We start from the raw sequence: 27,879 nt of genomic DNA, 5'->3' as shown, positions 1-27,879 counted from the left end.
CGGGAGGCTCTCTGATCAGGGCGGAACCAAGGGACGTGTGAATGGACGAGTAAAGCCTGATCACGCGAGGGAGCCAGAGGTCAGCATTTCAGGACCGAAGACCTTGGGAGCCAAAGGAGAGAGCCACAGCGGCCCCTGGGTGGGTGGAGCCTGCGACAAGGGCCACCCACCCACGTCGCTGGCAGCGAGGCCAGGCCTGACAAGAGCCGAGGGCTGGGTAAGTGTTCATTTTACTACCCTCCTACAAGGCCCAGCCTTCTCAGCCCCTGGTGCTGGGGCCTCAGAGTGTCACCCTCATAAGCTGAAGGGCGGGGACTTGCCATGAGCCTGTGATGACAACACACCCTGGCCCGCGACACCCCTGCTCTGATGTGTGGCAGAGGTCAAAGGTCAGGTAAAATTCTCAGAGCACGCTAGCCAAGCTCCGAGCTCTCACCCACTGCCCAGCTTCTTCCGTCGCTTCTAGGAGGATGCATGTGGCCTTGGGTGAGGACCTCCTGTCCTGGCTTCCTGTCCAGATTCTCATCCTCCATTGCCATTTGCTGGTAGGCATGTCCCTCTGGATATTCCACCGCCACCACATGCTGAAGGCTCACACTCCTCCCAGCACCTGCAAACGTGGTCTCCTAAATTCCCCGTTTCTGCTAACAGCTATCTCCAATTCCTCAGTCGCGTCCCCTTGCACACCTGGTTCCAAAGCCAGCCACCTGCATTTGCTCCTCCCTTTTTTATGTCTATGGCCCCCCGTCGGTCAGAGCCCCTGCTCCTCCCCCCAAGGCTGGTACAAGGACCTTGGAGTGGGTTGCCATCCCCGTACCCAAGCTCCCGCCACCCAGCAGAGCAGCGGCCTCCTCTCCCCTGCATGTGCCACACTCCACTGAGCTCTAAGCCTTCCTCCACACCCTTGTTTCTCCAGGAATTTAGTTTTTATCTTAATTGTGTTCAAAATACTTCATTTCTATTTATGCATCTTAATTCACTTATGTATCCATTCATTCACTGCTTTAGCTCACGAATGATGTTATATACCATATTTATACATTATGGGAGAATAATGTAATGTGGGACCAACTTCTAATTTCTGCCTTATTCCCTTGCTGCAGTGGGAAGGGGCTACGGAGCCCGGATGGGAGCTGTTCTAACCCCCAAAGGGAAAAGAAGTAGAGAGGGGATGTTGGAGGTGAAGGGAAGGCATGAAGCTCCTTGGGAGAAACAGGATTCCTAAGATGCATTTCTCACAAATGTCAGACATGGAGATCTGTTCTCCATCTGTCCCCAAATGAATAGTTGTGCACGTGGGGGGAGGGGAAAGATGGCGTGCTTAGGGACCTTGCATTTTGCTACACTGGACGACTGTAAGAGTCCCAAGCACTGTCAGGAGAACTTGCTCTGAGTACCGCTGCTCAAAGGAGGCTACTTGCTCTTTTCTTGCTCTGAGCAAAGCTCTTAGACAACTAGGGTGGGGAGGGCAGCCCAGCCTCTCAGGCTGTGCCACAGGTCTCTGACCTCTCATGCTGGGGACTAGTACCCCAGCCTCTGATGGCACAATACAGCAGCAACACCCCATAGCCGGGACTTGAGGTTGGGCTCACTTGAGCGTTGCCTGTTTGATGGTGCTGCATGTAAAACTGTCTGACCTCCTGGATTTTGCACCAGTGTTTATCAAATATGTTTAAGGGGTAAGCCGATGACCCTGGCACATAAACAGCTTAGCACAGGATGACCTAGTCTAGAATTGTAACGGAAAAAGCCACTATGATGTCAATCTGTCGCAAGCCAGCTGTGCGAGCACCCAGGACTACGGAGGTGGCTCTCAGAGATTCACTGCCAGCCGCTCTCCTAAACGCCTGGGCCGAGCATGGCTGCGCCCTTGTCAGGATCAGGCACGCACAGCCGATCCCTGGGGACTGCGCCAGGCTGAGAGGGAAGCCTGTCACAGATCACTTGTCCCGCGGGCCTGTTCTTGCACAGCAGGAATGCAGGCACATAGGAGGGTAAGAGCAAGAGACGGGAGTCCTGCCTCAGGGACCCGGGCCCTGATGACCGAAGAGTATTCTTTCTGGCCTGGGAAAGCCAGGTGGCCACTGGGGACAGGGAGGTGGGGGAGGGGCCCCAGAGTGCAGTTTCCAGCTCCAACGGGGCTTCCTCTCCTGGCCTCCCCCTGTCCAATCACATGGGGCGCTCTGGTTTCTCCCCGCTGTCCCAGAGCACATTTAATCCACACTGGGAAGTTCCTGCTGCTTTCTCGTCACCCACATGAATTCACTTCTACCTCTGCATGGGGACACAGCAGCACAGAGAGGACAAGGCCAAGGGCTTGCCCCCACCCCACCGCCCACTGCTTCTGACTGCCTAGTGTGTGAACATCCGGTCACTGCCCAGACCCGAGGCGTCTGCTGGGACTTGGCTGCGCACTGGTCCTCGCACTCCCGACACGCCCTGCCACGGTGGACGCTCTGCCTCCCTGCTCTCCACCCGGAGCCCCCGGATCTGCCTGTGCCTTCCTGTCCTGACAGCTCCTTGGGGACCAGCTGCCAGCCTGGCTGGCTCTGGTGTCCCTAGTCTCACTCCCGTCTCCCGGGGCCCTCGTCACCAGCAGGGCCATGGGCTGGGGACACTGGCCAACCAGGAATTCCTCCCTCTGTGATGGGGAGAAAAGCTGTGCATGCATAGCAGCACCAGGAGGAGGAACGGCCCTTTCACCCGAACCCACAGGCGCCTCAGCTTTGTCCCTGGAGGAGAAGGCAGTCGGGAAGAGGTGGCAGCACAGGCCTGCTCCCTGCTCTGCAGCCTGACCGCCCGGCCCGCCGCCCCTCTAGCCCACTTCTTTATGCTTCCCCATTACTTAGCAGTGGTTCTCAAACTTCCAAATCACTGGCAGGTTTTGCTAAAACACCCTGGCTGGGCCCCAGGCCCAGAGTTTCAGATTTGGTGGATCCAGGTGGGGCCTGGGGATCTGCTCTTGTAACCATTTCCCTGGTGACCCTCCAAGAACCTGGCTCCTCAACGTGGGTCCAGGGCCAGCATCTCCAGCATCCCCTGGCGCTTGCTCAAGGAGCACAGAATTTTGGCTCCTCCCCTGGACCTGCTGAATCAGAACCTGCATTTTAACAGGCTCCCCAGGTGACTTAGATGCACAGTAAAGTTTAAGAAGTAGCTGCTCAGTCTGATTCCCAAAACAGGGAGCCCCCCCGCCCCCGCCCGCATCAGAATGCCTGGGGCCTTTGTTCACAAGGCAGATTTCTGGGTCCCACCCAGTCTGCTGAGACAGGCTCTGTGGGTCAGCGACCTGCACTTTTTAGTACATCCCCAGTGACTTTGTTAAACACTTGAGCTGGGTCGTAGACCAGAGGTGAGAAGAGCACACAAAGCAGAAGGGTCCGTTTTGAAGACCTTGGTCTCAGTGCTCACCTCAGTCCCTCCCCCCACACCCTCCAGCAGCCAGTGACAGTCCTGCACTCACAGCGCGTTGTCACTACCTGTCGCTCACGGATTCAAGTCTACACAGGCAGCATTCGCAGTCCAGAGCTGCGGCATCCGGCCCCAGTTGTCCCAGCCACAACCACATGGAAGGACACCCACAAAGCCCTCTGAGGCCTTGAGGCCCACAGTCTCCGTTCGTGACAGGTCGGCCAGGGCATCTTCCTGGGACGGAGGTCAGCTCTCCAGCCCCTCTGTCTCGGGAACCCGCAGCCTCCAGCTCTGCCAGCAGGCCACCTCACGGGCTCCTTCTACCTGCCCCAGCCTTCCTTGGGGTCTCCACGGACTTGCCTGGGAAGGGACTGGCTCCTTTTAGGACCAGCTCAGGGCTCTGGCCCTGCCCTGGCCACACCTCCCAGCCTGTCTTTCCTCCGTTGTTTTCCCCAAACTTCAAGACACACTTGAATTTCAAAAGCCTCTCTGCCGGCTTCCTCCCTTAAATTGCCCACTGGGGAGGAGGTGAGAATAAAAGCACTCTCTCAAATCAAGCCGCCTTTTTAAAGGGACAAAATTCCCCCACAACTGCTGGCAATTCAGCGGCAGCATCGGCAGGCATCGCAAGTTAACACCAGCACCTACCCACTGCTTTTCTTTCCTTTAAGCCAGGGATATGGGAGTAGGAATCGTGTTCACAGTACAGGGAGCGATGAGACAAAAGTTCCCGTCGTTGGAGAGGCGCGACGCTGGCAGAAGGGAATGGTCTCGAATGAACGAGAAGGGCAGAAGGGGAGGGTGCAGCCAGCCTCCCAGCGGTGCAGAGGCCCACTCACGCACCCCTGCAGCAGGGGCTCATAGACAACGAGGAGGGGGTGGGGCGGAGCCATCCGGCCAGGGGAGCCTGCGACCAGGACGCGAGAACGAGGAGCGTGCGTGCGTCTCACGCATTCTGCAGCCCAAGGAGGCGGGGACCGACGTGCTAACAGAGACAGCCGGCCACAGGCCGCAGGAAGAACGGGGAGAGGCACCCTTCATTCTGCGCGAGGAGAAGAAATGACGGAGGGCTCCTCAGAGGAGGACCGCCCCTGAGCTGAGACTTGGAGGAAGAGCTGAACGGTGGGGGGCGGGGGAGCCCGAGGCCTGGGGCGACCCCTGGGGCGCTCAGCCTCACCCTCCCCTGGGGCGTTTGAGGGTCACTTTTCCTTTGTGTCCTGGACAGACATCGCTTCCGGATCTTCCATGGAAATGACACTGAGACCGGAACCCTTTACACCAGCCTCCTCTTAAGCCAGGGGGCCCTTCCAGGGAATTCTCAGGATGACTTCATCTGATGAGGGAAAGCCACGTGACAGGAAGAAGGCCAAGGCCAGAAACAAGTCACCTTCTGCCTTTATTTTTGACCATGGCCTGAGCACATGATGATGACAATTAGCGTCAGCATACGACACACCTCCATCAGGTTCACCTGTGAATGTTGGCACAGCTGCCAGCCTGCCCCCCCATGTCCCCTATGCCCCCCACCCCAGTGCAAAGGGAAGGAACCCCAATTCTTACTGGGAGAAGAGGGTCCCGAATACCCGAGGGCACACCTTCCTAATCCACTGCCCTGCCCCCTTGGCGGTGTTTCTGTGTGAGGTCTCTGGTCCCCGTTGCTTATGTGACAGGAAGCTGCTGTTTTCCGGTTGGGGTTTAGTTCACAGCTCCTCAGATCCTCCTTTAGTAGAGCGAGCTCAGAAGCAGCCTGGGCCTTGAGCTGTACTATTAGCTTCGAAAGGAGAGCCTTTTCCAGGATTAAAAAAAAAAAAAAAAGATTATCCTACTTAATAGCTATTAAGTGGTGTTAATTACTTATCACATTCAACAGGTTGGGGAAATTTTGCTCAAAACAAGCAAAAGAGGGTGATTGGAGTGATTGAATGAGAGAACAGGTACTGGCGCTTGGGAAGGGAGAGCAAACTGTCATTGTCACCATCACTGAATATTGATGGCGTGCCCTCTGGTACATGCACAGGGAGGCAGGCACTTGGCCAGACGTCAGGATCCCAGAGCCCTGAGTGCAATGATGAGACCCGTGAACAGAGCCTTCCCAAACCGCCCAGGCGCGGGTGGGCTGAATGCGCGCACTCGCGAGTGTTTCTCCCCAGTCGGGGGAATGTGCCACGCCTTATCAAGAGTTTGATTTAGCAACTTAACAATGGGAAGAAAAGACAAAGTAATGTGGTAACTTTTGCTTCCAGTAAAGGCTTGAGTGGCAGTGTCTTAGTGAAAAGAGTAGTAGACTAAGGAATAAGAGATTTGGGCTTTAGACCTATTATGCTACAGAACCAGGTAAGCTATTTCATTTTGGTGGGCTCAGTTTCTTCATCCATAAAATGGGAATAATAATAGCATCTACTTCATATGACTTTTATGAGTATTAAATGAGTTAATATGTGTGAAGACTTTAAAATAGCATCTGGCACAGAGTAACACTCCATAAGTAGTAACTAGTATCTGTAAGAAGAGGACCGTGACCAGTACTGTCCCCGCTGTTCTTTTCAGCTCAAATATTCCAGTCAATCCCTCTTCCAGAACTGCAGTGGTAGCCAGCTCATTCTTTCTATCCACTCGTTCAACAGACAACCTTCAGGGCTTCGCTCGTACCTGAGCCCTGGACCAGCCAGACCTCACATGATCTCATGCTGCGTGCAGTGCGCGTGCTGGAGGCACCAGCCAGTGCTTCAGACCACGGCCTCCTTCCTCCGGAGCAGTGCAGGGAGCAAAGGAAAGGGGCTGGAATCATCATTATGGACGCCCTATTCCCTTTCACTTCTCTTCTTGGGCCACGTGAGAAACTGTTGCAATGAGCTGATTCTCAGTGAGTTTAAATATGACATGCTTTTGTGCAACTGTTCTGATAGAAAACTCTGGAAATGTCTGACTGAAGGATAGGGGCTTCTGGTGCCCTGTTGGCTGTGACTCCCAAGCTTGTTTGCAGGGGGGTGTTTAAATTTCAGGGGGACCAGGCCTTGTGTGGAGGCTGCTGAGAAGACACATAGCTTCAATGCTGTGGTGCAGACCAATGAAAAATTTATTGCAATGGGAGCAAAACCCAGTCAGGTCCAAATACTAATAAACAGATCTCATACTGAGTAGAAAATGGGGTAGGCTTTTGCCATTTCTTCCAATAAAGCAGCTCTATGTGCATATACATTGGTTGATAATAATAATAATAATAGCTAATGTTTATCCAGCCCCAACCACTGTTGAGCGCTTTACTGCCATATCTCATCTATTTCTGACAACATCTGAAATTGGTGTTTTTCTAATCATTTTACAGAGTAGGAAACTGAAGCTCAGAGAAGTCAGAATAAACTGCCCGAGGTTATAGAGCCCTTTTGTGACTCAGCCAGGACTTCTGAGTGCGGGCTTGCAGATGTAAACCCCAGACATTCACACAGCACATCCCCACGGGGGCGCGGCTCGCTGCACAAAGCAAGGCAGGAGCTGTGATGTACACAGCGCTGCTTGGAGCTGTGCAAAGACTTGGCCATGACCCCGAAAACCGCACCTACTTCTCAGAAGTTTCATGTGTTTTTCTTCTTTTGACTTTTCAATAAAACCAGAGACACATCAACGTTAATTGAAAAACATTTTTAAATTCTTTTTTAAAAACAGAGACATGTTCTAGAAGCCACAGGTGCAGTGACTATGTTTTAAATAAAGTGTCAGACCTCAGAGGGAGGTTTCCTGGGCAGTGCGTGCTTGATGCCTGGTTAAAACGCTGTCAAAGATAATTAATTCCCTGAAGAGCCGGGGTTTGATGCCGGTACACCCATGAGAGGGCTATGCGGCAAAAATGATGCTAAGAATGCTGGGAGGGTTTGGAACAATTTCAGGAGATTTAGTTAATTAATGGAGGTTATCTAATGTTAGCCTCTTAGTCAGGACATTGCTAAAAAATGGTGTGGCAGCTGGAGAATAAGAGAAGTTTGGAAACTTAGGAGAAAGCTTTCTGGAGTTTTCAAGGTGGTTGCCAGAGCAACCTGAGGGACGAAGTGCTGAAAGAGCTGAAACATTCTATTTAAAAACACCCAACTGATCATCAGAAAGACAGAAATGAAGCGACCAAATAATAAGGTACACATTAGAAATTGTTATAAAGATGAAGATGTTCTCAAAACCAGATGTGATCCAAGCTATGATAAATATTTGGACCCTAGAAGCAAACAGATTTCAAAGTGACCCTCCCAGAGATTCTGATCATCACTAGCGTTTTGCAAAAAACACTAAAATTAAAAGCTGCCCTCTCCTTTTGAATTTGCTCTCAATTCCTGGTTTCATTACAATCCCTTCTACATTCATGTCTCGCCTCTTCAAAGAAGCCCCTCATACCTGCATGCATTCAGTCATTCATTCATTCAACAAATGCTCCCGGAGTGGTATTTCCTGTCACTGTGAGAGATATCCTGCCAGGTGACCCCAAGGCAAGACGACTTCATGACACAGCCCTGCCTTCAGGAAGAGTCCAGAAGGAGAGATTAGATAGATGCACAAATACTCCCAACAGAAGGCCTTATGAGAATCTATCACGTGATTGTGGGCTCACAAAGGCTCTTGGTTCCCCAAACTGTTGGACACCTGGATCTCTGGTTAGAGCTGTATAAAAATGTAGATTTCCAAGTTTCGTTTCATAACGTCCCGAGGGTGGGGCCCAAGAATTTGATTCCGATTCTGATGGGCTGCCTACCAGGCTGAAGGCAAGCAGATGAACTTACCACCCCCCCACCCTGCCCCCACCGAAACACTAGCTAACGATTTCATGGAAGGGGGTGGGCTTTCAGAGAGAGCTCAGAGTCCAGGGAAGATACGGGCCCAAATGGAAGGGGCGTGGCCTGGCTGGGGAGGAGGAGGACGGTGGCCTAGGCGAGGCTCTGGGGAGGGAGGGTTGTGGAGGTCCAGAGAAGGCAATGAGGAGCCTTCAAAGGCCTCTGAGCACCAGAGGGACACACAGCAGTGTTCGCAAAACTAACTGGGCAGAGTTGTGATGGCAAGAGGTGGCCGCTGGCTCTAGAGAAATCAATACGGAAATCTGGACTGAAGAGTAAACAGACAAAAACTAAAGCTGGATGCAGGACGGATGACAAGGAGGAGAGGAAAGACATTATTTCACGTTCTTATGTACCGCTTTATTTAAAAACAGAGTGTAGATGGTTCACAAATGTGTTGGTAATTAATTGTAACGTTTGTCTCAGGACAGCTGTATTTAGTAATACCTAGAATCGTGCTTAATTTCTTTGTGTTTCAGAATACTTTTCTCTGGGTGTGTTCCATTTTCCACTTGGGTGATAATGCAGTTTTGTAACCAGTCGTCAATAGGGTGCCTCAAAAGTGCTAGGACTGCAGAGGCGGAGCGATGAAATCAAGGTTGAAGATGTAGCTTTGGCCACAGGTAGACTGCAGCCAGGTGAAGAAATCAGATGTGCAGAGAAGACATAACTATGCTGGGAGACCATGCAAAAAAAATCCAGTGAAACAGAAGACAGACATTATTTCCTGTTTGGTAGCTTAGAGGAGGCTCATGGGAGAGACGGACATTTGCGTGTTTTATCTCTCTATTCACAGTATTTGCACAGTCCCTGGCACACAGTAGGTACTCAAGACATGTTTGGTGAGAAAATGAGTGCTTGAAAGGAAGTAGATTTCAGTAAGGCAAAGACAGGATAGGACATCACAGAGGGACTTAGAAGCAATGCTAAGTATTGGTTATTTATCTGCAGAATTGGGAGCCAGAGGGGAATCTTGGGTAAGAAAGTCACACGTGATCACAGTTTGCTTAGATCATTCCAACCACAAAGTGCAGGGTGAATCAGGGACGAGGACTAGGGAACAGACCAAAGGCTGGGTGGGGTGGGGACCACCAAGAAAGCAACTGCAATAGTGCAGGTGAGAAAAGTAAGAGCGTGGGCTCCTGCGGAGGTGGCTTAGGGGACAAAGGTTCAAATTCATGAAGCACTTCAGAGCAGAGTCCACAGACCCGCAACAAAGGCAGTGCCCAACCTGGGTGACATGGCAGATAGGTTCTCAGTGAATCGAGATGGGTTCATTGGAAAAGCAGGTGGCAAAGCCACAGTGAGCTCATGGCAGGTTGAGTGAAGGGAGAACTCTGAGCCCTTCAATTCCTCCTCTGTCTTCCTGCTCCAGCCCAGAACACAGGACTTCCCATTAACCATTTGCTCATGCTGGGGAGGGTTTGGGTTGAAGGCTGTGGCCCACGTTCTCCTGCTTAGGGACCTGCCTGTCTCTAACCGCATGGTTCTCTTCCTGAGCTCCTGCAAGCACGGGACAGGTTTGTGCGGTCAGCGTCCAAAGCCCACCTCCTTGGCAACGCAAGCCAGATGCCCACACCTCTGTGGCACAGTCCCCGTCACTCCCCTCTGTACCAGAAGGTGACAGTCCTGCCATGATCTTCCATGAGGCTGGCTGGGTATGACTCTGTTTGTTTTTTAATCCTCGTCTGGACTCTTGGGTCTGTTCTTGACTGTTTGAACCCAAAGAGTTAGAGAAGCAGGTAAACACGCTCAACAGATGGTTTAATGTGCTTTCCTGGAATTCAAGACAGAGAGGAGAGAAGGTATAGATTTGGGTGGCTCTGGGAGATGGACGATGACAGAAGAAGCTCCAATGTTAGAGGGGACGAGCTCAGGAGAAAGCAGACTCTCACGCTCAAACTGGACAGTGCTGGACAGCTGGGGAAGTGGCCGGAGTAGCGGTGACCTGAGGAACACACGTCCCATCTGAAGGGTCGTCACGACCCACCTCCCGCTGCCTGCTGCCTGGAGGGATATGGCGCCCATATCGCCAGGTCCTGCACATTTTTTCCCAAAAGAAGCTGAAAATCCAGATTTTTGCGTAAAATTTTCTGATTCTACAACTATTAAACGGGTCAAACAAAACAAAATTACAGGCCATATATGACCCACAGGCTGCCGGTCACAACTCTTATTAAAGAACAAGAGGAAAACAAGGTCAAGGGCAGAGCATGAATGAAGCCCCGTATTGGGGTGTGAGGGGAGAGGAGTCGAAGGAGACAGAGATGATGCCATGCCAGGAAGCCAAAAAGAAGGAGGTGACGAGGGTGTCATGCTACAGAACAGTCGAGGGGGAAAAGAATAAAGATGTCAACCTACTGGATGTGGGACGTCATCGGTGACCTTCAAGATATCTGTTTCAGGAGAACAAAAGGAGCAGCTGCCACAACGCAAGGGACTCTGAGATGAGTGGGCGTGAGGAAGTGCAGGCAAGGAGAGTCCGCGACTCCAGACGCTGCCGCATCTGAAGGAAGAAATGTGTGGGCTGGTAGCGTGAAGGGCTCCCAAGGCCGGTGAAATTGTGTAGAACAAGGAAGCCAGCCGCGTTTGAAGGTGGGGAAAGCGCTGGAGAGCGAGGAGGGAGAGAAGGTACTCCGGAGGGAGGGAGCTGGTCTGGTCTGCTCCGTTAGAAGAAGGCTGAACGAGGGAAGCCACCCATGTAGGGTTGGCCTTAAAGCGGGGCAGAGAGGGGCCCCGAGACAGGAGCGAAGGACCGGAGAGGCAGCATGGAAAGCAGAGGGAGGCAGAGACAGGGCGCAGCATCAGCGGCCCCCGCTGACTCGCGAGCGTTAAGTGATCACGGTTGAGAAAGAGCAGAGTAGTGGGGACAGTTAAGGAAGCAGGGTGAGGCAGGAGCAGCCAAGGGGGCCGCGTGACAGGAGTGGGGGATGAGTCAGAGGCCGGCTGCCGGTGGCAGCGAGGACCCTGCTGCAGGGCGAGGGCAGGAAGCTGGCCGACAGAGGCGGTCCCTGGCTTCACTGGGAGAGGACAACTGGGAGGCAGGTCATCGGGGCGGGGGCCCCTCCTGCTGCACCTGCCACACAACTGTGGACACGCCATAGGTGCTGAAGGCGGCGCAGGAGGCAGCTCTGTTCCACAGCCAGGGTCCCGGCCACGCTGCTCACGACGACGGGCACGCCAATCTCCTGGAGATCTTGTTAAACGCAAAGGATGGCCCCCTAAGTCTGGGCGGGGGCCGGGAGTCTGCGCTTGTCACAAGCTCCCCAGTGATGCCTGTGCAGCTGGCGCCTGGACCGCGCGAACAGTGATGCTCTAGGAGCTGTGCCAGGGCTCCCGCTGCTCGTTGGCCAATTCCACGAGGAGGGACAGAAACTACTTCCATAAGCTTTATGGTTAACTCTCGGTCGTCCACGCCAATGTGGGGCGTCGTCGTGAAGTTGCAAAGCAGCACAGATCCCCTTGTTCAATGCTGGGGTGGCTGGAGCGGTGTTTTGTGATTGCAGATTTTCACCCAACAGATTTGCTCTCCTGGTTATTAAACTTTTATTAAGATGAACTTCCAACCAGAGCTTGGATATTTGCAGTAAGTAACAATAAAAAGGATTACCTGCGTGGGAATGATGCCAAGTCAAAGGGATTTGGAAATCAGAAATGAATAAATAGCCCAATGAAATAAAGTGAGTTATGGAGAAAAGGACTTGGGGTAGAGGCCAAGTTAGGCTTCAGTGCAATGTTGGGGCACTGAGAGGGTCTCTGTCTCCCTGCAGTTTCGTTGCTCTCCGGGCCAGAGCTGGACCAGGATTCACAAGATCCTCCCCAGCCCTGAGTTCTAAGATTCCGCCCTTGAGCTCCGAGACCTCAGGAGCCTCAGGACGGGACCCGGCTCCCCGGCTGCTTCTCTCCGCTCTCTTACTGAGCACACACTGAATGTCCGCAGCATGAGGGCCCCTTGCTAAGGCCTGAGGAGTTAGACCCACAATGGATGCAGGCCCTGTCCTTCCACAGCCCTGGGCCAAGTTGGGGAGAGAAAGATGTGATGCTGCCTGGTAAGGGCCAGAGGGGACTTCAGCCCACATTGCCCACAGATGCCACCTGAGGAAGGAGGTGAAGTCCTCCCCAACTGGTGACCGGAGCTGAGTTGTGCAGAGGGAAAGGTTCAGACAAAAGGAAAAAACAAGGGGAACAGGAATGAGCGAAGAGGGCAGAAGTGAGTGGTGCTTGATCTGGGGAGGCGAGAGCAAGGTCCTGTGGCCGGCTTGGGAGGCAGGCCCTCCCTGCAGAGCCTTCTCAACAACCCACTGCTGCCCTCGGGCGGGGCATAGCCACCACTTCCTGGCCCATCTCTGTGAGGTTGGCTCACCTAGTTAGTAGGCAGGGCTCGAACCTTAAACCTCTAACACAAATCAGAGAGGCAGGGAGAGAGAGAACAAGCACAGGAAATCCTGGGAGGAGGGGACAAGGCTGAGTAACCAGAACATGCATTGTCAGAGTAGCCTTGACCCTGGACCAATGAAGAAGGACCACAGCGGGGCTGCATGTGGGTGGCACACACCCCCTGTAGCCCAGAACACGGTGCTCGTGTGCTCTGAACACGGAGATGCAGGCAGCAGCCTGTTGCCCACTTGTTTCCCACATAAATATTTATATGGGGACAACAAGACATGCAGTCTCTTGTCACATTGCTCCTCAACCCTGCTGCTGCTCGTTAGAAATGTTGGGGGAGCTTCACAAACCACCCACTTCCAGGGACTCTTCAAAAGGATCCACATCATGAAAAAAGATGGAGAGCCTGTTTTGGATTAAAGGACATTACAGGAAATATGACAGCTAAACGCAATGTGCGGCATGTGAGTGAATTCTGGATTCAGAAAAATATGTAGAACGTTATTGGAAAATAGGAAAAACGTGACCGTGAGCTACAGCGATGTCCATGGCTGTGATAGCAGTCGCGTGGTTATGTTGGAGACTGTGCGCAGGGTGAAGAACCACGGGGTGTGCCCTGGATGGTCCGGCAAAACAAGTGCGTGCTCTACACCCACGGGGGAGGGAGCGGCAGGTAAATGTGGCAAGAAACACATCTGGATAAAGGCTATACAGTGAGTCCTTATTTAATGTTGTCAATAGGTCCCGTGTCTTTAAGCAAAACGACCTATAACGAAACCAGTTCTACCATAGGCTAATTGATATAAACAAGAGGTAAGTTGTCATAGCATCTCATCCACATGTTAATGGAACAACGTTGAACAAAACAACTTTACTCAAGGCTGTGTCAGTATTTGTTACACTAATCTGTCAACATTCCGCAACATGTGACAGTTCCCCACACCCTTACATTTTTTATTTTTTACAGTCCCATGTCCAGACCCCATCACTGCCTCAGAGACTTGAGCTCAGGGCCAGTCCTCGGTATTTTTGTTTTATGAGCACCCCCCGCCAAGGGGGCTCCCCCTACAGGCAGAGAGAAGACCACGCCCTATTTCCTGTCAGGGCTGGAAACACTTCTGGCCTCTAAGGGCCTACCCATCCCCACTGGTAGGAGGCTTTTCCGGCTGTTGGAGATGCCAGGAGATTTGGGGTTGCTAATGACCAGATGCCTGTGCATCCCACATGACCCTGCACTGGGAAGGAGCGGGGCAGGGCCAAGGTGGAAGTCAGCCACCAGCAGAGCCACAGCAGCCGAGCCACAAAAAAAGCAGCTTCAATGCGTGCGTGAAGCTGAACCCTGCTCAGCAAAGGCACTCGAGCTTGGCTGCACATTAGAACCACCTGGGGCGTGGGCGGGGGGGTGGCTAGTTTAAAAAATCCTAATGCCCAGAGTTTATTCCAAACCAATTAAGTGAGAATCTCTGGGGATGGGACCCACACATCAGTATTTCTTAACACTCCCCTAGGGATTCCAATGCGCAGCCAAGCCTGAAAACAGTGCCCAGGAGTGCGCTCTGCGGATGTGAGGCGTCACGGTTAGTACCTATGTGGGCCTGGGGAGGACAGCGGCCAGCTACTGGTTTCCTGTGGTCACGGTGCCTTTACCTACTGGCTGCCCCCTGCAAGTGGCCCTAACCAGCTGAGGAAGGAATAGAGTTTCTGAGCAGCTGCGTGCAAATCGTGCCATGAAAGAGGCCCGACTTCAGCGTGTGGGGCTGTGCGCAGCCCGCACACCCCTCGGCGCGCACTGAGGGCGTGAGGGCGTGGGCTGCCGGCCTGCAGCCGGCTGCACGCTCAGGCCAGTGGACACTTCTGGTAAGAAGGGACAGGGCGCCAGGTGGAAGAATGCATGATCTGTGTTCTACTCAGTGCGGGGACACCCCTGGGACGTCATGCATCTCTGCTCATACAGAGGGGTGGATGCCCACCCCCTTTTCCCCCGGAATCAGGGCGGCATCTGGCGCGGGCGAGGGGCTCCCCCGATGGCAGTGCAGTCCTGCGGGTCCCTACAGGCTCTGGGGCCAGCAGGGGACATGCTGCCGGGGCTCCAGCCAGCCCGTCCAGCCAGTGGGTCCCTGCAGGCCGCAACAGTGCACCGGAGGCCGCTGGCTGGAGGGAGAGCCTGCCATTCCCAGTGAAGTCTCCCCCAACCTGCAAGGGGAGGACCCTGAGGCGGGAGGGCAGACGGAGGGGAGGGGCGTGGGAGGGAGGTTAGAATCCTGGTGTCTGTGGGGCCCCTCTCAGACACTCGCCTCCTGGGCAGACAGTCAGAATCCGCAGGGGGGCTTCGGGAAGCACCTCTGCCCTCGCCCATTGACAGGCTGGGGCTCTCTGGGGTGGGATCCCACCCTGAGAGGAGACTTTAAAAGCCCCCACAGGAGACCCAAATGTGCTGCCCAGACTGTGGAACTCTGGTTCTCGAGAAGGACTTCCCGGGCACTGGATTCTGCCCCTGCCCGGGCCATACCTGGGGCTGAGGACAGCAGAGCCGCCCCAGGGCTCCCCAGTAACATCTGCCTTGGTGACAGCCACGTGGGGAAACAGACACCTCTCGCTCCACAGAGGAACAAGCACTGCTTCAACTGTTTGGGGGAAATAATCTAGCAATTCTTAGAAAAGTACAAATTCCTGTATACATTAACCCAACAGCCTCACTCCTGGAACCCAAACGCAGAAACGTGTTTTCTGCCAGGTTATTGGTAGGGGCTAATAAAGCTAAAAACAGTAAGAATGTCCATGAATATGGAGGCTACTCAACAAATTGTGTGCTATGAAATTTTATGAATGTTTGTGCAATTATTTTTAAGGATTAGAGCTATCACCATTGACCAGGGTGGGGGTCCATGTAATAGTATGTGGGAAAAATACAAGTTACAGCAAAACAATTTTTCCATTATTGGGAAGAAGAAAACAGAAAGCCAAGGCTGAGAGTGTGTGAATACAAGTGTGGGGGTGTGTTTTCTGGTGTCTGAATGTGCATGGAGATATCAGGAGCTCATAGCTCCACGCTTTCGTGTTAGTTATGTTGGAGAGCAAGGAACAGAGGGAGCAAGGGGCATATTGATACTTTCTTTATATTAGCTTATCATCCTCTTCTAGCCAAAATTCAGACATGCTACCATTATAATTAAAACAATTAGTAAAGAAAAACCAAAGAGCGCACTCTGGGATAAGACTACCTGGATTCAAATCCTGGCTCTGCAGGTTCTGGCTTTAGTCCCTAACCCCTCTGCTCTCAACATGCTCATCAGCGACAGGGGATCACAGTACTGGCCACATCGGAACAATGTCCGCACTGCAGGGGGAGGATCAAGTGAGATGAGGCACTTAAGCACTTCGCGCAACATCCGGCATATTGCAAGCCACAAAGGATAACTTCAATGTTGTCATTATGGAAAAAATCTCATCCTAAGTCACTCAGGGCCAATCTTCTAAGTCTAGGTAAGCTCACCGACTCCAGCAAAGGACGCAGACCCAAGCCCCATCTTCCTCTGCACTGCAGAGGGGCGCCCCGCGCCGGCTGCCCCCGGAGCTGCAGCGTAATGACCTTGGGTGTGCAGTGCTCATTATTCCTTCCTCCAGCCCCAGCATGTGTCACGCTGTCCTGCTACCCAGTGACAACCTCTGGGCAGGGAAGCGCCTGGGATCTCCTGGGAAGGGATGTCCTATAAACGAAGATGGTTACAATAATTACATAACTTCAGCCCACCTCCGCAACCAGCACTTCTGCAAAGCTCACATCGCATACATGCATTTGGTCCTGACCTTGGGCCAGCTGGGGAGACAGGAACCACAGCTAATTAGAATGATAATGGCCTGCACCTTGTCCAGCATGTGCTGAGCTAACTCTCTAAGCTTGGGGACTGGCTTTACACGCTGCTTCCTGCAAGGGAGGTGGCAGTAGGAAGAGGCAGGGTCCAGTGCCCTGTGTCCGGTCCATCTCCCCTGGAAAATGATGGGAGACGGATGCATCTTTTTTTTTTGGGGGGGGAGATATAACAGACCTACAATCCTATATTAGGTTCAGTCTTCAACATAATGATTCTATGTCTATATATATATTGCAAAATGATCACCATAAGTCCAGCTAATATTTGTCACCATACATAGCTACAGAATTTTTTTTGTTGTAATGAGAACTGTTAAGATCTGCTCTGTTAGCAACTTTCAAATATGTGGTAGAGTATCATCAACTATAGTTGCCACACTGTCCGTGACATCCCCAGGACTTGCTTATGTTATGCCTGGAAGTTTGTACCTTTGACCCCCTTCATCCACGTTGCCCCTAGCCCCGCCTTTGTCCTCTGTATCTAGAAGCTTGATGTTTCGTTTTATTTCTAGATCCTGCATGTGAGATTATATTGCATTTGTCTTTCTCTGTCTTATTTGATAGGTAAGGCGCGGAGCAGTGACCAGCTTACCCAGACCCTGCCCTCGCCAACTTTACTCTTTACTGAGGAAGACCAACACTGAGCAAATTTTACATCTCTGACTCTCCCCTCCCACACAGCCCTCCTTTGAAAGGCCAGAGTAGCTGTGCTTGCAATATGTTATCGACAACTTGAAGCGACCAGACATCCGCCACTCCTGGCTTCTGTGAGCGCTTCGCATCACCCCACCCCGGCAGCGTTCCAATGCCACGGCGGTGTGCACGAGGTCTCGCTGACACAGATGGCATTTCTCAGAACCTCGCAGAAGAGGCCTCGCTTTCCTTTCATCGGCACGTGCTGCTGATGGGATCTGAACTACGCGCATCTTCCTCGAGGAGAGGAGCCTCGCACAAGTGGCTGCTCCGCTGGGTTCCTGCCAGGACCCTGGGGGCACGGGCGCCATGTCAGGTGGGTTTGTTGAGTGGTGGCAGCAGTGAGGTCACCATAAAAAGGCCACAGCAGCAGAGCTGTGGTTGCTGGGCGTTGGCCGACCACCTCCCTGTGCCCCCATCGGCGATGGCTGTCCCTCCTGGGCTGCATCACAGCTCCAGCCATTTGGCAGATACAGAAAGGGAGCAGCATGCTTTTTCTGTCCCTTTGGAATAACGGCACTTTGCATTTGTATAGAAAATTGAATGCATTCAGTGCATTTTCTTGTCTACTGCCTGGCCTGATCCTCATGAAACAAAACTCCCTGTGTTTTGCAATTGTCCACACTGTAGAGGCGGCTTAGGGATCGGAAACAGTGACACTCTGTGCTGGAGGGGGACCAGTGCCCCAAATGGCTTCAAGAATAACAAATCCCATGTACCTCACAAAGAGCCAGCACCACGGCCCAGCAACACAGTTCTGCCCTGCAGAGAAGCTGCATCTGGAGCCTCCGAACCAAGTCAGCACAAGCCCAGAGTCCAGAGGAATGCTCCTCGGGGTCTCGGGGCTCTCTGGGGGCCCCGCCTGGGGACGGGCTGGCACCCAATCTTAACTTTAGAGAGAGGCAGAGACTGGGTTGCGCTACAGGGAATGCGTGGCTGTGAGGATCTGGTAACATTGGCACATCTTGTGGCCTAGAAACAGAACCCAGAAATGTTTCTTGCTTTTTCAGCAGTTTGGAAAAGGACGAGCATTTGGAGGGCTGAAAAACAGATTTTGTTACTTCTCCTCACATTTTGGGAAAAGGGAGCCTCTGGAAGCAAAGCTCCCACTAAGAAAAACAAGTTGTACCCGGATTTCTGGCAACGACTCGTCCTGCTGGGTGGACCATCTCCGAGGACGTAGGAAGTTGGGGACTCGCTCCTTTGGTCCACTTAGGCTCCCGGTAGCAAATTACTGCTTTTACTCTGGTTCCATTTAGAAAATGATGGCTTTCTAAATCACACCCTGGAGGACTGAGAAAGGAAAAGGCCGCTCTGCCTGAGTTGCTGGAGCCTGGCTTACCCTCCAGCTCGGTGCTCTGCAGTCTGGTTGCACATTAGAATCGCTGGGGGCGGGGGAGGGGGCTGCTTTGTAAACCCCAATGCCCAGGCTGCAGCCAGACCACGGAAATGGAGATAGAGGCCCTGGCGAGGGGGGCCCAGGCACAGTATGGTTTTCAGTTCTCCAGGTGACTCCAATGTGCGGCCAAGGTTAGGAGCGGGGGCTCCTGCAACACCCACAGCCGTGCTCACGCATCGGGCAGGGAGGGATGCTCTGATAGGACAAAGCGCGTCACACCCGTCGCTGGCCTTCCGCGGTCTCCCCCGCTTGCTCTAATCCCAGGCTCAGCCGTGAGAGTTCTGCCCCATGCACCGCGAGAATTACAGTCCAAGCCATTATGTGGTTGCTGGGCTCGTGTTTACTAGTCCAGTTTGCTAATTAACGTGAGTCAGACACCACGGTAGGCAATGCAACTGATACAAAAATTAGGCGGATATCATTCTGCCTTCAGGAACACAAGTGTGTACAACACGTGTACAAGCAACTATAATACAGCAGACAGCGTGATCGGGGCTTTAAGAGGTTCTCGAGCAGGATTTCAGAGAAAAAAACAAGATTGCTTTTAGCTGGACTGAGCATGTTATCAGAGCTGACCCCACACACACACACAGCCTCCTCAGCACATAATGCAGGACTAATTCCACTGCAGGTGCGAAAGGGATGAATTCCAGTTGAATAAATTAATAAATTCACAGAGTACTCATTGAAACTCACCAAGGCCAATGCTAAGGACCCCTCAATGCCCTTCACCAACCCCTATTTTGCACAGCCTCCCCCCAGTACCATCAAATATCATGTTGACCTCTAACATCTCGTCTCTCCCCTTCCCCACTCCCATGCCCACCTCCCACTGCCCTTGAACTTCTGGGGTGCCCTTCAGAGGCTGTGTACCAGCTGCTCTGCAGCCCAGACTCCTCCCTGAGACCGAGACCTGCGGCCGTCCTCCAGCGTCTACCCTCCCTGCCCTCTGGAATGAAACCCCCGACTTGGGGCTGAGCATATAGCTCCCCAAAATAAGATCAGGAGTGGCCATTTGCCCAAGATCTGTCTGATGAGTCAAGTGGAAGTGGCGTGTGCAAATTCTGGGTCATGTCCTTCACGGGAATGGCCGTTGTCCTCTTCCCTCCCCCGGCTTGCTGCCTGAAGAGATGTCATGGCGTCCTACCCCCGTAACCATAGGTTCAAGGAAACGCCCTGCTGACGGCAGCGCTCCAAAGGCCAGGGGAGCCTGGGTCCCCAGATGACCTGGGGAGGCAGTCCCCCCGCAGCCCCCGGCCCGCACAGACTCCCCCAACAGAGCCGGCTCCCTCGTGTCTGTTACTCACAGTAGAACCCACATCCAATACGCTTTCCCACCCCCTGCAATACCTGGAGTTCCTTTTTGTATTAATGAGAAGAGAAAGTTATTATGGAAAACCAAATTATTTCTGTCAGAACGGTCAGTGATTTGGGGACTACTCATAGCAAAACTGCCAAGAGTCCATAAATCTTTATTGCTCAGAAGGTCAGCCCGGAGAAGCTGCTTTGCTGATGAACGCGATAAGCTGATGGGCCTCTTTTTTCTGGTCTGCACCGTCCATGGCGACTATGGGGGAAACTGACGATCGTCACTCTTGGTTAGTGGCCTGCAGAGACTGGCCCCTCAAGGAGGGGCAAGCAGCTCTGCAGAGGGCATGGAAAGTAAATGGAAGCAGCAAATGGAAGAAGCAAGGGACAACCAGAGAGAGCATGGGCTCTGGAGCCAGACACAGGAGCCGGGTGGCCTTGGGCAAGGTGCAGGCAGGTAATGTCACCAGCTCACAGGGCTGCTGTGAAGATTTAGTGACACAGCCCTCCCTGGGCCCCTTCAAAGACCTGCTGAATCTGAACTTCCCAGGATTGGAGAGGGGAGTATTAGTCAGCGCTCACCAGGGACACAGAACCCACAGGATATATGCGTGTGTGTGTATACATATAGCTATATCTACCTATAGGTCTATCTATATCATCTATATCTATACCTACATCCATACCTATATCTATATCTATCTATATATAGAGAGAGAGAGAGAGAGAGATTTCAAGAAATTGGCTCATGCAGTTTTAGTGGTTCGGCAAGTCCAGCTCTGCGGGCTGAAGTCCAAACTCTGTCTGTCTGTCTGCTGCAGAATTCCTTCTTGCTTGGGGTGGGGGAGGCGTTGACCAATTAGATGAGGCCCACCCACATTACAGAGGGAACTCTGCTTTACTCAAAGTCCGCCAATTACACCCTCACAGCAACATCTAGGATCCTGTCTTATCGCACACCTGAGCACCATGGCCCAACCAAGCTGACACGTGAAATTAACTGTCACCAGGGATGGGCGTTCAGGAATCCGTATTTTTAATGATCTCTCTAGACATGATGTGAGGCACAGCCAAGTTTGGGGACCACCCTTGGTGAGGCACCCGAGGCCACGGGCGGTTTCAGGGTTCCTCCTGCACTACGGTGAGGCCTGCTGGACCTCTTCCTTTTGTGAGGCTGGTTGTACCGGCCCCACAATTAACCCAGAACCAACGCTGCGTCATGTTGTGGATCAGTAAGCTGTTCCCCCACACACAGCCAGGGCACAGCAGGCTGGGCGAGTCCCCCCCAGCCCGGGGCCCATCTCTGCCCGGGCCGCCCGCAATGGAGTCGGCGGCTGTCTGCATTTGCCAGAGACTGCCAGCCTCTGCGGTTGGAGGCCTTCGCCCTGTCCTCTCTCCTGCGGCAGATCCAGTTCTTCAGACCCTCGGGGCCACTTGGGGAGCTGCTTAAGAGCCTCCAGCATGTGCATCCACCATCGGAGTCACCTACTAGCTCCCAGAGTGTTCCTCCACTTGGGCCACCGCAGAGAGGCGCGCCTGCAGCGTTTTCAAAGCACAGACCCACCCTAGATCTGTGCCCTCTGCCCTGTAACACTGTGACCCTGGGCTTAGCCATGTGACTCACTTGGGCAATATCAGTCACGAGTAGATGTGATAGAAACTGAAGCTTGAAAAAGTGCTTTGCACGTCCCTATCTGCTCTTGCTTCTCTGTGACACCATGAGATCAAGGCAGGCTAGGCCCTGGCGGGCAAGTGGACCAGAACCCCCCCACCCACCAGCTGGGGCCGTGGCAGATTAGCTAATGGTCTGCTGGCTGCAGGGCAAAAGCACAAGCCCCAGCCAGTCCCAGAGAACACCCCTCCTCCATACAGGTCCAGCCAAGATCCACGGCACCAACCAGACGACCCCTGGGCTGGTGAGAAACAGAAATCGTGATGGTTTTTGTAGGCTCATTAGCACTGTTCCCACGGCAGTGGGGAATGAACAAGGAAGAGACCAGCCAGCAACCCAGACCTTGTACGCGAGGGCGCTGTTGCGACGTCCTCTGCTCCTCTGGCTGCAGCCTTGGGCGCAGCGTGAGGATGTGGTCTTGCTCCAGCCCCCTCCAGCCTCCAGTTCAGCAACCCCACGGTGGCACCCCTATTTACACGGCGAGGAAAGTGTTCCATCCTTCCCCCCAACTAGCAAGGAGTTCGCCACAGAAAGTACCTGAAAATAAATTATGCAGGAGACATGGTTCCTGAACTAGTTGCAAGGTTTGTTCCAGGATATTTTTACTTACAACACTCCCTCTAGGGGCGGTGAACTATCCTACCAAGAAGTTAAACGGAATTAGAAGAGAGCTGTAAAGGAGTCCAGTCGGCCCCATCACGGTTAACGAAGCGCATTATGGGGTCCCTGAGGCCCCGCATGGCTCCTGGTATTTGTATCTTCCCTTTAAAATAGCTGAGCAGTATTACTGCGGTGACAGTCCTTCAGGAGCACGTTGCAAAGAGAACCAAAAATCTCCCCCGTAACGTGGACTCTGGTTGGAGAGACTTGCCTTCAGTCCCGGCTCCACTACTTTACAAAATAGGACATCCAAGGACATATGCTTAACCTCTCTCAGCCTTGATTTCCTCATCTGTTAAGTGGGGCCATTCTGTAGGGTTGCGAGGATTAAAAGAGTTATACTTTTAAAGGCACAGAGTAGTCACTCAAGAAATGCAAACAGCTGTGACCATTGTCACACTGTAGAAAGCCTGCAAGAAAGAGAGAATTCTGATCTGGAAAACTTCTGAGTCAAGGCTGGTCTCTCGAAGTCTTTCCAAGCAACAGCCTCGGGGCTCCTGTGTCTCTTTTCACTACATTTGTCTCTCAGTTAAAGCGCACCTTCCCCTCCAGAGCCCGGGGAGTGAGCAGATAAAAACGCTGGCAGTCAAGCCAGTCCCTGTGGCAGGGAGCTCCAGGGATTAGAGATAAGGCACATCTTCACCATCTTTCCAAGTAGTTTAATGTTTGCATGACAAACATTGTGCTCCAAAGCTACACGGGTCTCTCTCTGGGTTCTGGTGGATAAACGCCCTTAATAGCTTCCTTGGAGGTCAAAGACATTGGGACAGAGTTTAAAACTATCTACTTAGAAATCTGCAGAATCAGAAAATGGTTATCTCTGGCACAGAATAAATACATTTTTTTGGGAAAAAAAGAAAGAAGATATTCCCCCTTATGAAAGTGGCACACGTTTACAGTATCAGTTAGCTACTGCCATGAGAATGCTGCATAACAAATCACTCCAAAACAGTGATCATTGACACTTGCTCAAACATCTCAAGGTCGGCTGGGGGTTTCGCAGCCCTGAGCTTCACTTTGGACCACAACATCTGCTCTAAGACAGGGAGGGCGCTCCAAGGCACGCAAGGAAAGGGGCATAGGTGGCCACGAGCGGTAACATCTGTGGCCTGATCACCACCGCATTCTTTCCAGAATTAAGTCTGTAGTGCCTGCCCCCTCCCACCAGCTGGGTTACACCTCCCCAGTAAACTCAACACCCTTACCCACCACAACCCCACCCATTCACGCTCTTCTCCCTCCTTCATCCCCATGGTGCCGCTCGATGGAGAGGGGGAAAGCGATCCATCCGCTGGAGCTTCTTATACCCACCAATGTCCAAAGCAATGTAAGACAGGACACGCGCTTGGAGAAATCGGGGGTGAAATGAACAATCAGAGAATTGTCACGCCAGAAGGGACATCCCAAACTAGGCAACCAGATACCCACTCTCAGGCGGGCTCAGGCTAACTCCCTGCCACCTCAGACGCCAGGCTGTCTCACCCGGCCTGAGGGAGGTGGGCGATGCATAGCCTCCCAGAACAACCAATCCAAACATGCGATGACTCCTTATTCTCATTCCAGTCTCGGGCTTTCCCTTGAGTTACTTCCTGTAACCATTCCCTGAACTTGGAGATGCAGCAGGAGGCCCCTCATCAGCCTCCTCCCCTCAAGGTCCCTTTACATGCCTGAAAGTAGCCGTCAAAGCATCCCCTGCTTTCCACGGTGCCCCCTGCTCTCTAACCTGCACTTGACAGCCACCTGCAGAGTCGACAATGTGCGTGGGGCTGGGGGGGAGGGGCGGAGAGCAATGCAAGAAGCAAGTGGCTCTTGCCATGAAAAAAATGAATCATAAGCACAAGTCGACACAAGAATCCTGCAGTTCAGACAATTACCCCAAGAACACATTTTCTGATAATTATAGAGCTAAAAATGGATCAGCTTTGCAAATCCCTTCCTTTCTCCAGAGAAAGCTGAGGGGGTGGTTTAACAACAGTCAACTGCTGAGATGCATCACATTCTGGAATGTTTAAGAGACGAGTTCCAATAAATTTCTTGGAAGGTACACTTCCCCGAAGGTGGTGATGCTAACTAGACCCATGAACCCCTCCGCCACCCCCACCCCCATGCACTCACAGCTGGAACTCTGAACCCAGAGGCCCCTTCAGAGTGAAAGACACAGGAGAGACGAGGCTCAGCTGTCCTGCCTTGTGACTCTGCTCGGACATCAAATGGCGCACACTAAGAGCCTGGGAGTGGGCGCTCAGGGGGGTGCCACCAGCCAAGGACGACCCCCGCCTGCTCAGCACATGCCAAGTGTGGGCTCAGGGGTGTTATAAGGAGTCTTAGGCAGCAGCTCAAGGTCAGGATAGCAATAAAAACAACATTGAATGCATGCTGAGCGTTTATGAGGTAGAGGCACATGCCATCCTTATGACCTCTACTTTGGAATCGCCCTGTGAGGTGCACAGCTGCTCAGGGTGGAAGCCTGAGTACTCCACCACCGCCCTCCACCACCTTTGGGGTGGAAGGAACCAGAACCAGCTGAGAAAGATGTTAATAAAGTTAAAATGCCAACAACAAAGAGGGCAGAAAGCGGAAACATGAAGGAAAGGAATGGGACAGAGAAAGTGTAAGTTAGAGACCCCGTGTCCACAATGAACACAATGTAGTTCAACATGACTGTAAAATATGAACTTACATGAGAAGTAAATGTACTAAAGTATGTAAGTTGTGTGCAATGTTGTGGACACTACTAAAACGATGAAACATAAAGATTATTGATCATCCCAGTGTTCTCCAAAAGGATGTGGATTACAGAAGGGCCAGAAAGCTAGTTTCAGTCATTGACTTACTCAGTAAGTATCTACTGAGCACTATTGACAGGCTGTCGTTGTTCTTCCTCCTATGTCACTAGATGTGATAGTGAACAGAACAAAGTCATCGTCTAGTGGGAATAGACAGAACCACACGCCCTAAACGTGTCTGAGGGACTACAGAGAGCTACCAAATTAAGCTAAAAAGCAAGACCTCAATGGCCAGACCATCAGAAACGCCAACAATTTAAAATCACGTTCAGAAAGAAACCACGTCTGCATCCATGAAAATGGCCTTGGGGACCCAGGGCACAGGGACATGGAGGTGAAGAGCTAACAGAGCCAAGTGGCAAAAAGATGGATGTGCTCACGGCAAGAGGAGTGCGGCAGGAGGAAGATGCCACTAGGAAATAACGCCGCAGGCACGTGGCTTGTTGCAGCTTCAAGAAGGTCAAGGGGTGCTCACCCCCCAGTGCCGCTCCCCGTGGGAGCCAGGACGCCATTAGGCTGCAGGATGCGTGATCTGACACATTTACGGCATCTGAGGTCTTGAAGTTAGTGTTTCACCAACCGTGAACTTTCCTCCCCGGCATTTCCCAGCACCGCGAACAGCACCCGTGGTTGACGGCACGGAAGCAGCCGAGGCAGAGGCAGCGGCAGGGGCAGGAGGACCATGGGTGAATGGGAAGGGCAGAACACAGAAACACAGGCTTGCAGCGCCATTCCCTGCAGAGAAACACCTCAGTCGACCGCTTATGGAAGCCTATGCCCGCTATATGCAGCTTTGCAAAGGATGATGCTAATTATCGCGTAGCCTGCGTGTTTGACATCCTTGGCTTTGACTTTGAAAGGTCCGAGGGTGCGGCCAGCAGGACCTTGGCAGAGGTAGCCACAAGCCATTGCTAACAGGTCAGAGTCAATCATCAAGCCGTGTAGAAGGATGAGCCAGGCTACAATGTGATGAGTGTGGATTCGCCCTCTGCCGGAGAATTGAGGGGGGTACATGCAGCTCTGGGGCTAAAAGGCAACTTGGAGTGTGAAAGACCTTAGACCCTTAAGGAACAAACCAGAGACTACGGAAGCAACAGCTGCAGTGGGTTATTGGTGTCCAAGATATCACCTGGGAAAACAGGTTACAAATTCATGAATTACCCTTACTGACAGATGTTGTTAGATTATTTCTTAATCTTCTGTATTCATTGGATCACTCGGATATTCGTATGCATTTTCATTCTTTGAGTGAATCTCACCTGCTGTGATATACAAGACGTGGAATTCTAACGTACTGAGTTTAAAAGGACAATAGCTAGAAAATTATTAACTCCTTGATTAAGCTCTCTCTCCCGATGAAGGACACCGTTACTGAAATATAGAATAAATTTCAGAACCTTGCAGAATTGTTTCCCTGCTCCAAGGCTGGCCTGGCAAGTGGTTTCTCGCGTGCTCACACGAAGCTCACGGACCCCCTTTCGGGTTTACAGGTGGCTCTCTTAGGGCCTGCGGCCCACTTGCTCAGAACCGAGGTCAGGGGTGTCCTTGGGCTCAGGGCAACACATAACGCAAGTTGCCGTTCTCTATATTTTGCTGCAAAAATCACACACTCTCCTACCTGGAGAGGGACAGACTGGTCTCTCTGGCCCCCCAGCTGTGTCACAGAGTTGTGCTAAATACCAAGCTGGAGCTGACATAACGTGCACGAATATGCGCGCACACATGTGCTTCCCACGTGCATGGGGGGCAGCTGTGACCCACGGCCCATCCATCCATTCAGAGCGACCTCCGAATGCCTGGATCCCCCTGGAACAGCAACTCCCAGCCCACCCCTCTGGCACTTCCAACGATGCTGCCAGTCAAAGTGCAAAGCTGAACGGGAGGCTGAAACCTCGAAGGAAACTCATCATCCCCTGAAAAACTTCCCTACGTCTGGCAGTGAGCGGGTGGGAGTGCTTCTGAGCCCAGCACCGGACAGGAGCAAAGGCCACGAGGCCATGTCAGCTGTAAGTGGCAGCCGTCATTATGAAAAGATAAAGAAGCTCTGAATCCAACCAGAGGGCCCTTCACAAATCCAGTGCTGTCCTGACACTTTGATTGACGGCCACCCCTTTTAATTAGTTCCTCTTGTCTGTGGAGGCTTCCAAAAACCCATCACTGGCTGCCACCTCCCCCTCCCGCACCACCATCTTTGCTCCCGGGGAGACAGGATGGGAGCAAGCACTGGGCCTGACCGGCCCCTTGCACCGCGTGACCACGTGCGGCCATGGAGCTCTTGCACTGACCTTGCGCAGAAGGAAACAGATGCGCTCAATGTTCCTCAGCCGCTCCCTCTGTCAGGGTGCATGAGAAAGAAAGGAGAAGGAGGGTTAGAGCGAGACAAGCCCCCACCGTCCTCCCGGTGGAGGAGGTGAGCCCACCAGAGGCCCCCCAGCCAGAGGCGTGCAGGCTCCCGCCCGCGGCTTTTCCTAACAGGAGTTCTTGCATCTGCCTGGTCATAGTCATTTGCTCATAGCAGAACTCTACCAGCAAACAACGAGGGCCCCGCTTCCCTCTCAGCCCAGCAGAGGCGTCTGTACTTTTCTCTACAGGCCAAGTCTCTCTCAGCCTCCATGTTCCATAAGATGGTCCAACTGCTGACCGGCACCACGTGTTCACCGGCGGCCCTAAAGCCTGCAGCCGGCCCTCCTGGGAGGGACTTTCCACTTGGGTTTCAAAGAGCAGATGTGCCTTGATTAGTGTCTACAGAAGAGACGTTCTCTGCCCTTTGGCTTTATTTTTCTAAAGGGAGTGTATCCAAGGGAAGTAACCTCTCCATTACATCGGACAGCAGCCACAGCCCCGGGCTGAGGCTTTTGAAGCTGCCCGAGTTCCTCCCC

At 52.6% G+C, this 27,879-nt stretch overlaps 1 protein-coding gene across 1 annotated transcript in view; it reads right to left on the bottom strand.

Moving 5' to 3' along the window:
- The window catches only part of CNIH3 (cornichon family AMPA receptor auxiliary protein 3), a 70,403-nt gene that overhangs the window by 8,726 nt on the left and 33,798 nt on the right, over window positions 1-27,879 (bottom strand). The window contains 4 exon segments of the mRNA XM_054576645.1: window positions 16,912-16,957; window positions 18,460-18,468; window positions 21,738-21,744; window positions 27,282-27,333. Of these exon segments, the coding sequence (XP_054432620.1) occupies window positions 16,912-16,957; window positions 18,460-18,468; window positions 21,738-21,744; window positions 27,282-27,333 (114 nt within the window).

Source organism: Pteronotus mesoamericanus, unplaced genomic scaffold (assembly GCF_021234165.1).
Source record: "Pteronotus mesoamericanus isolate MK-2021 breed Mesoamerican mustached bat unplaced genomic scaffold, CSHL_Meso_final contig_347, whole genome shotgun sequence".
Taxonomy (NCBI): Eukaryota; Metazoa; Chordata; class Mammalia; order Chiroptera; family Mormoopidae; genus Pteronotus; species Pteronotus mesoamericanus.
The sequence above is the reverse complement of the archived record's forward strand: the minus strand, read 5'-3'. Positions and strand labels throughout refer to the sequence as shown.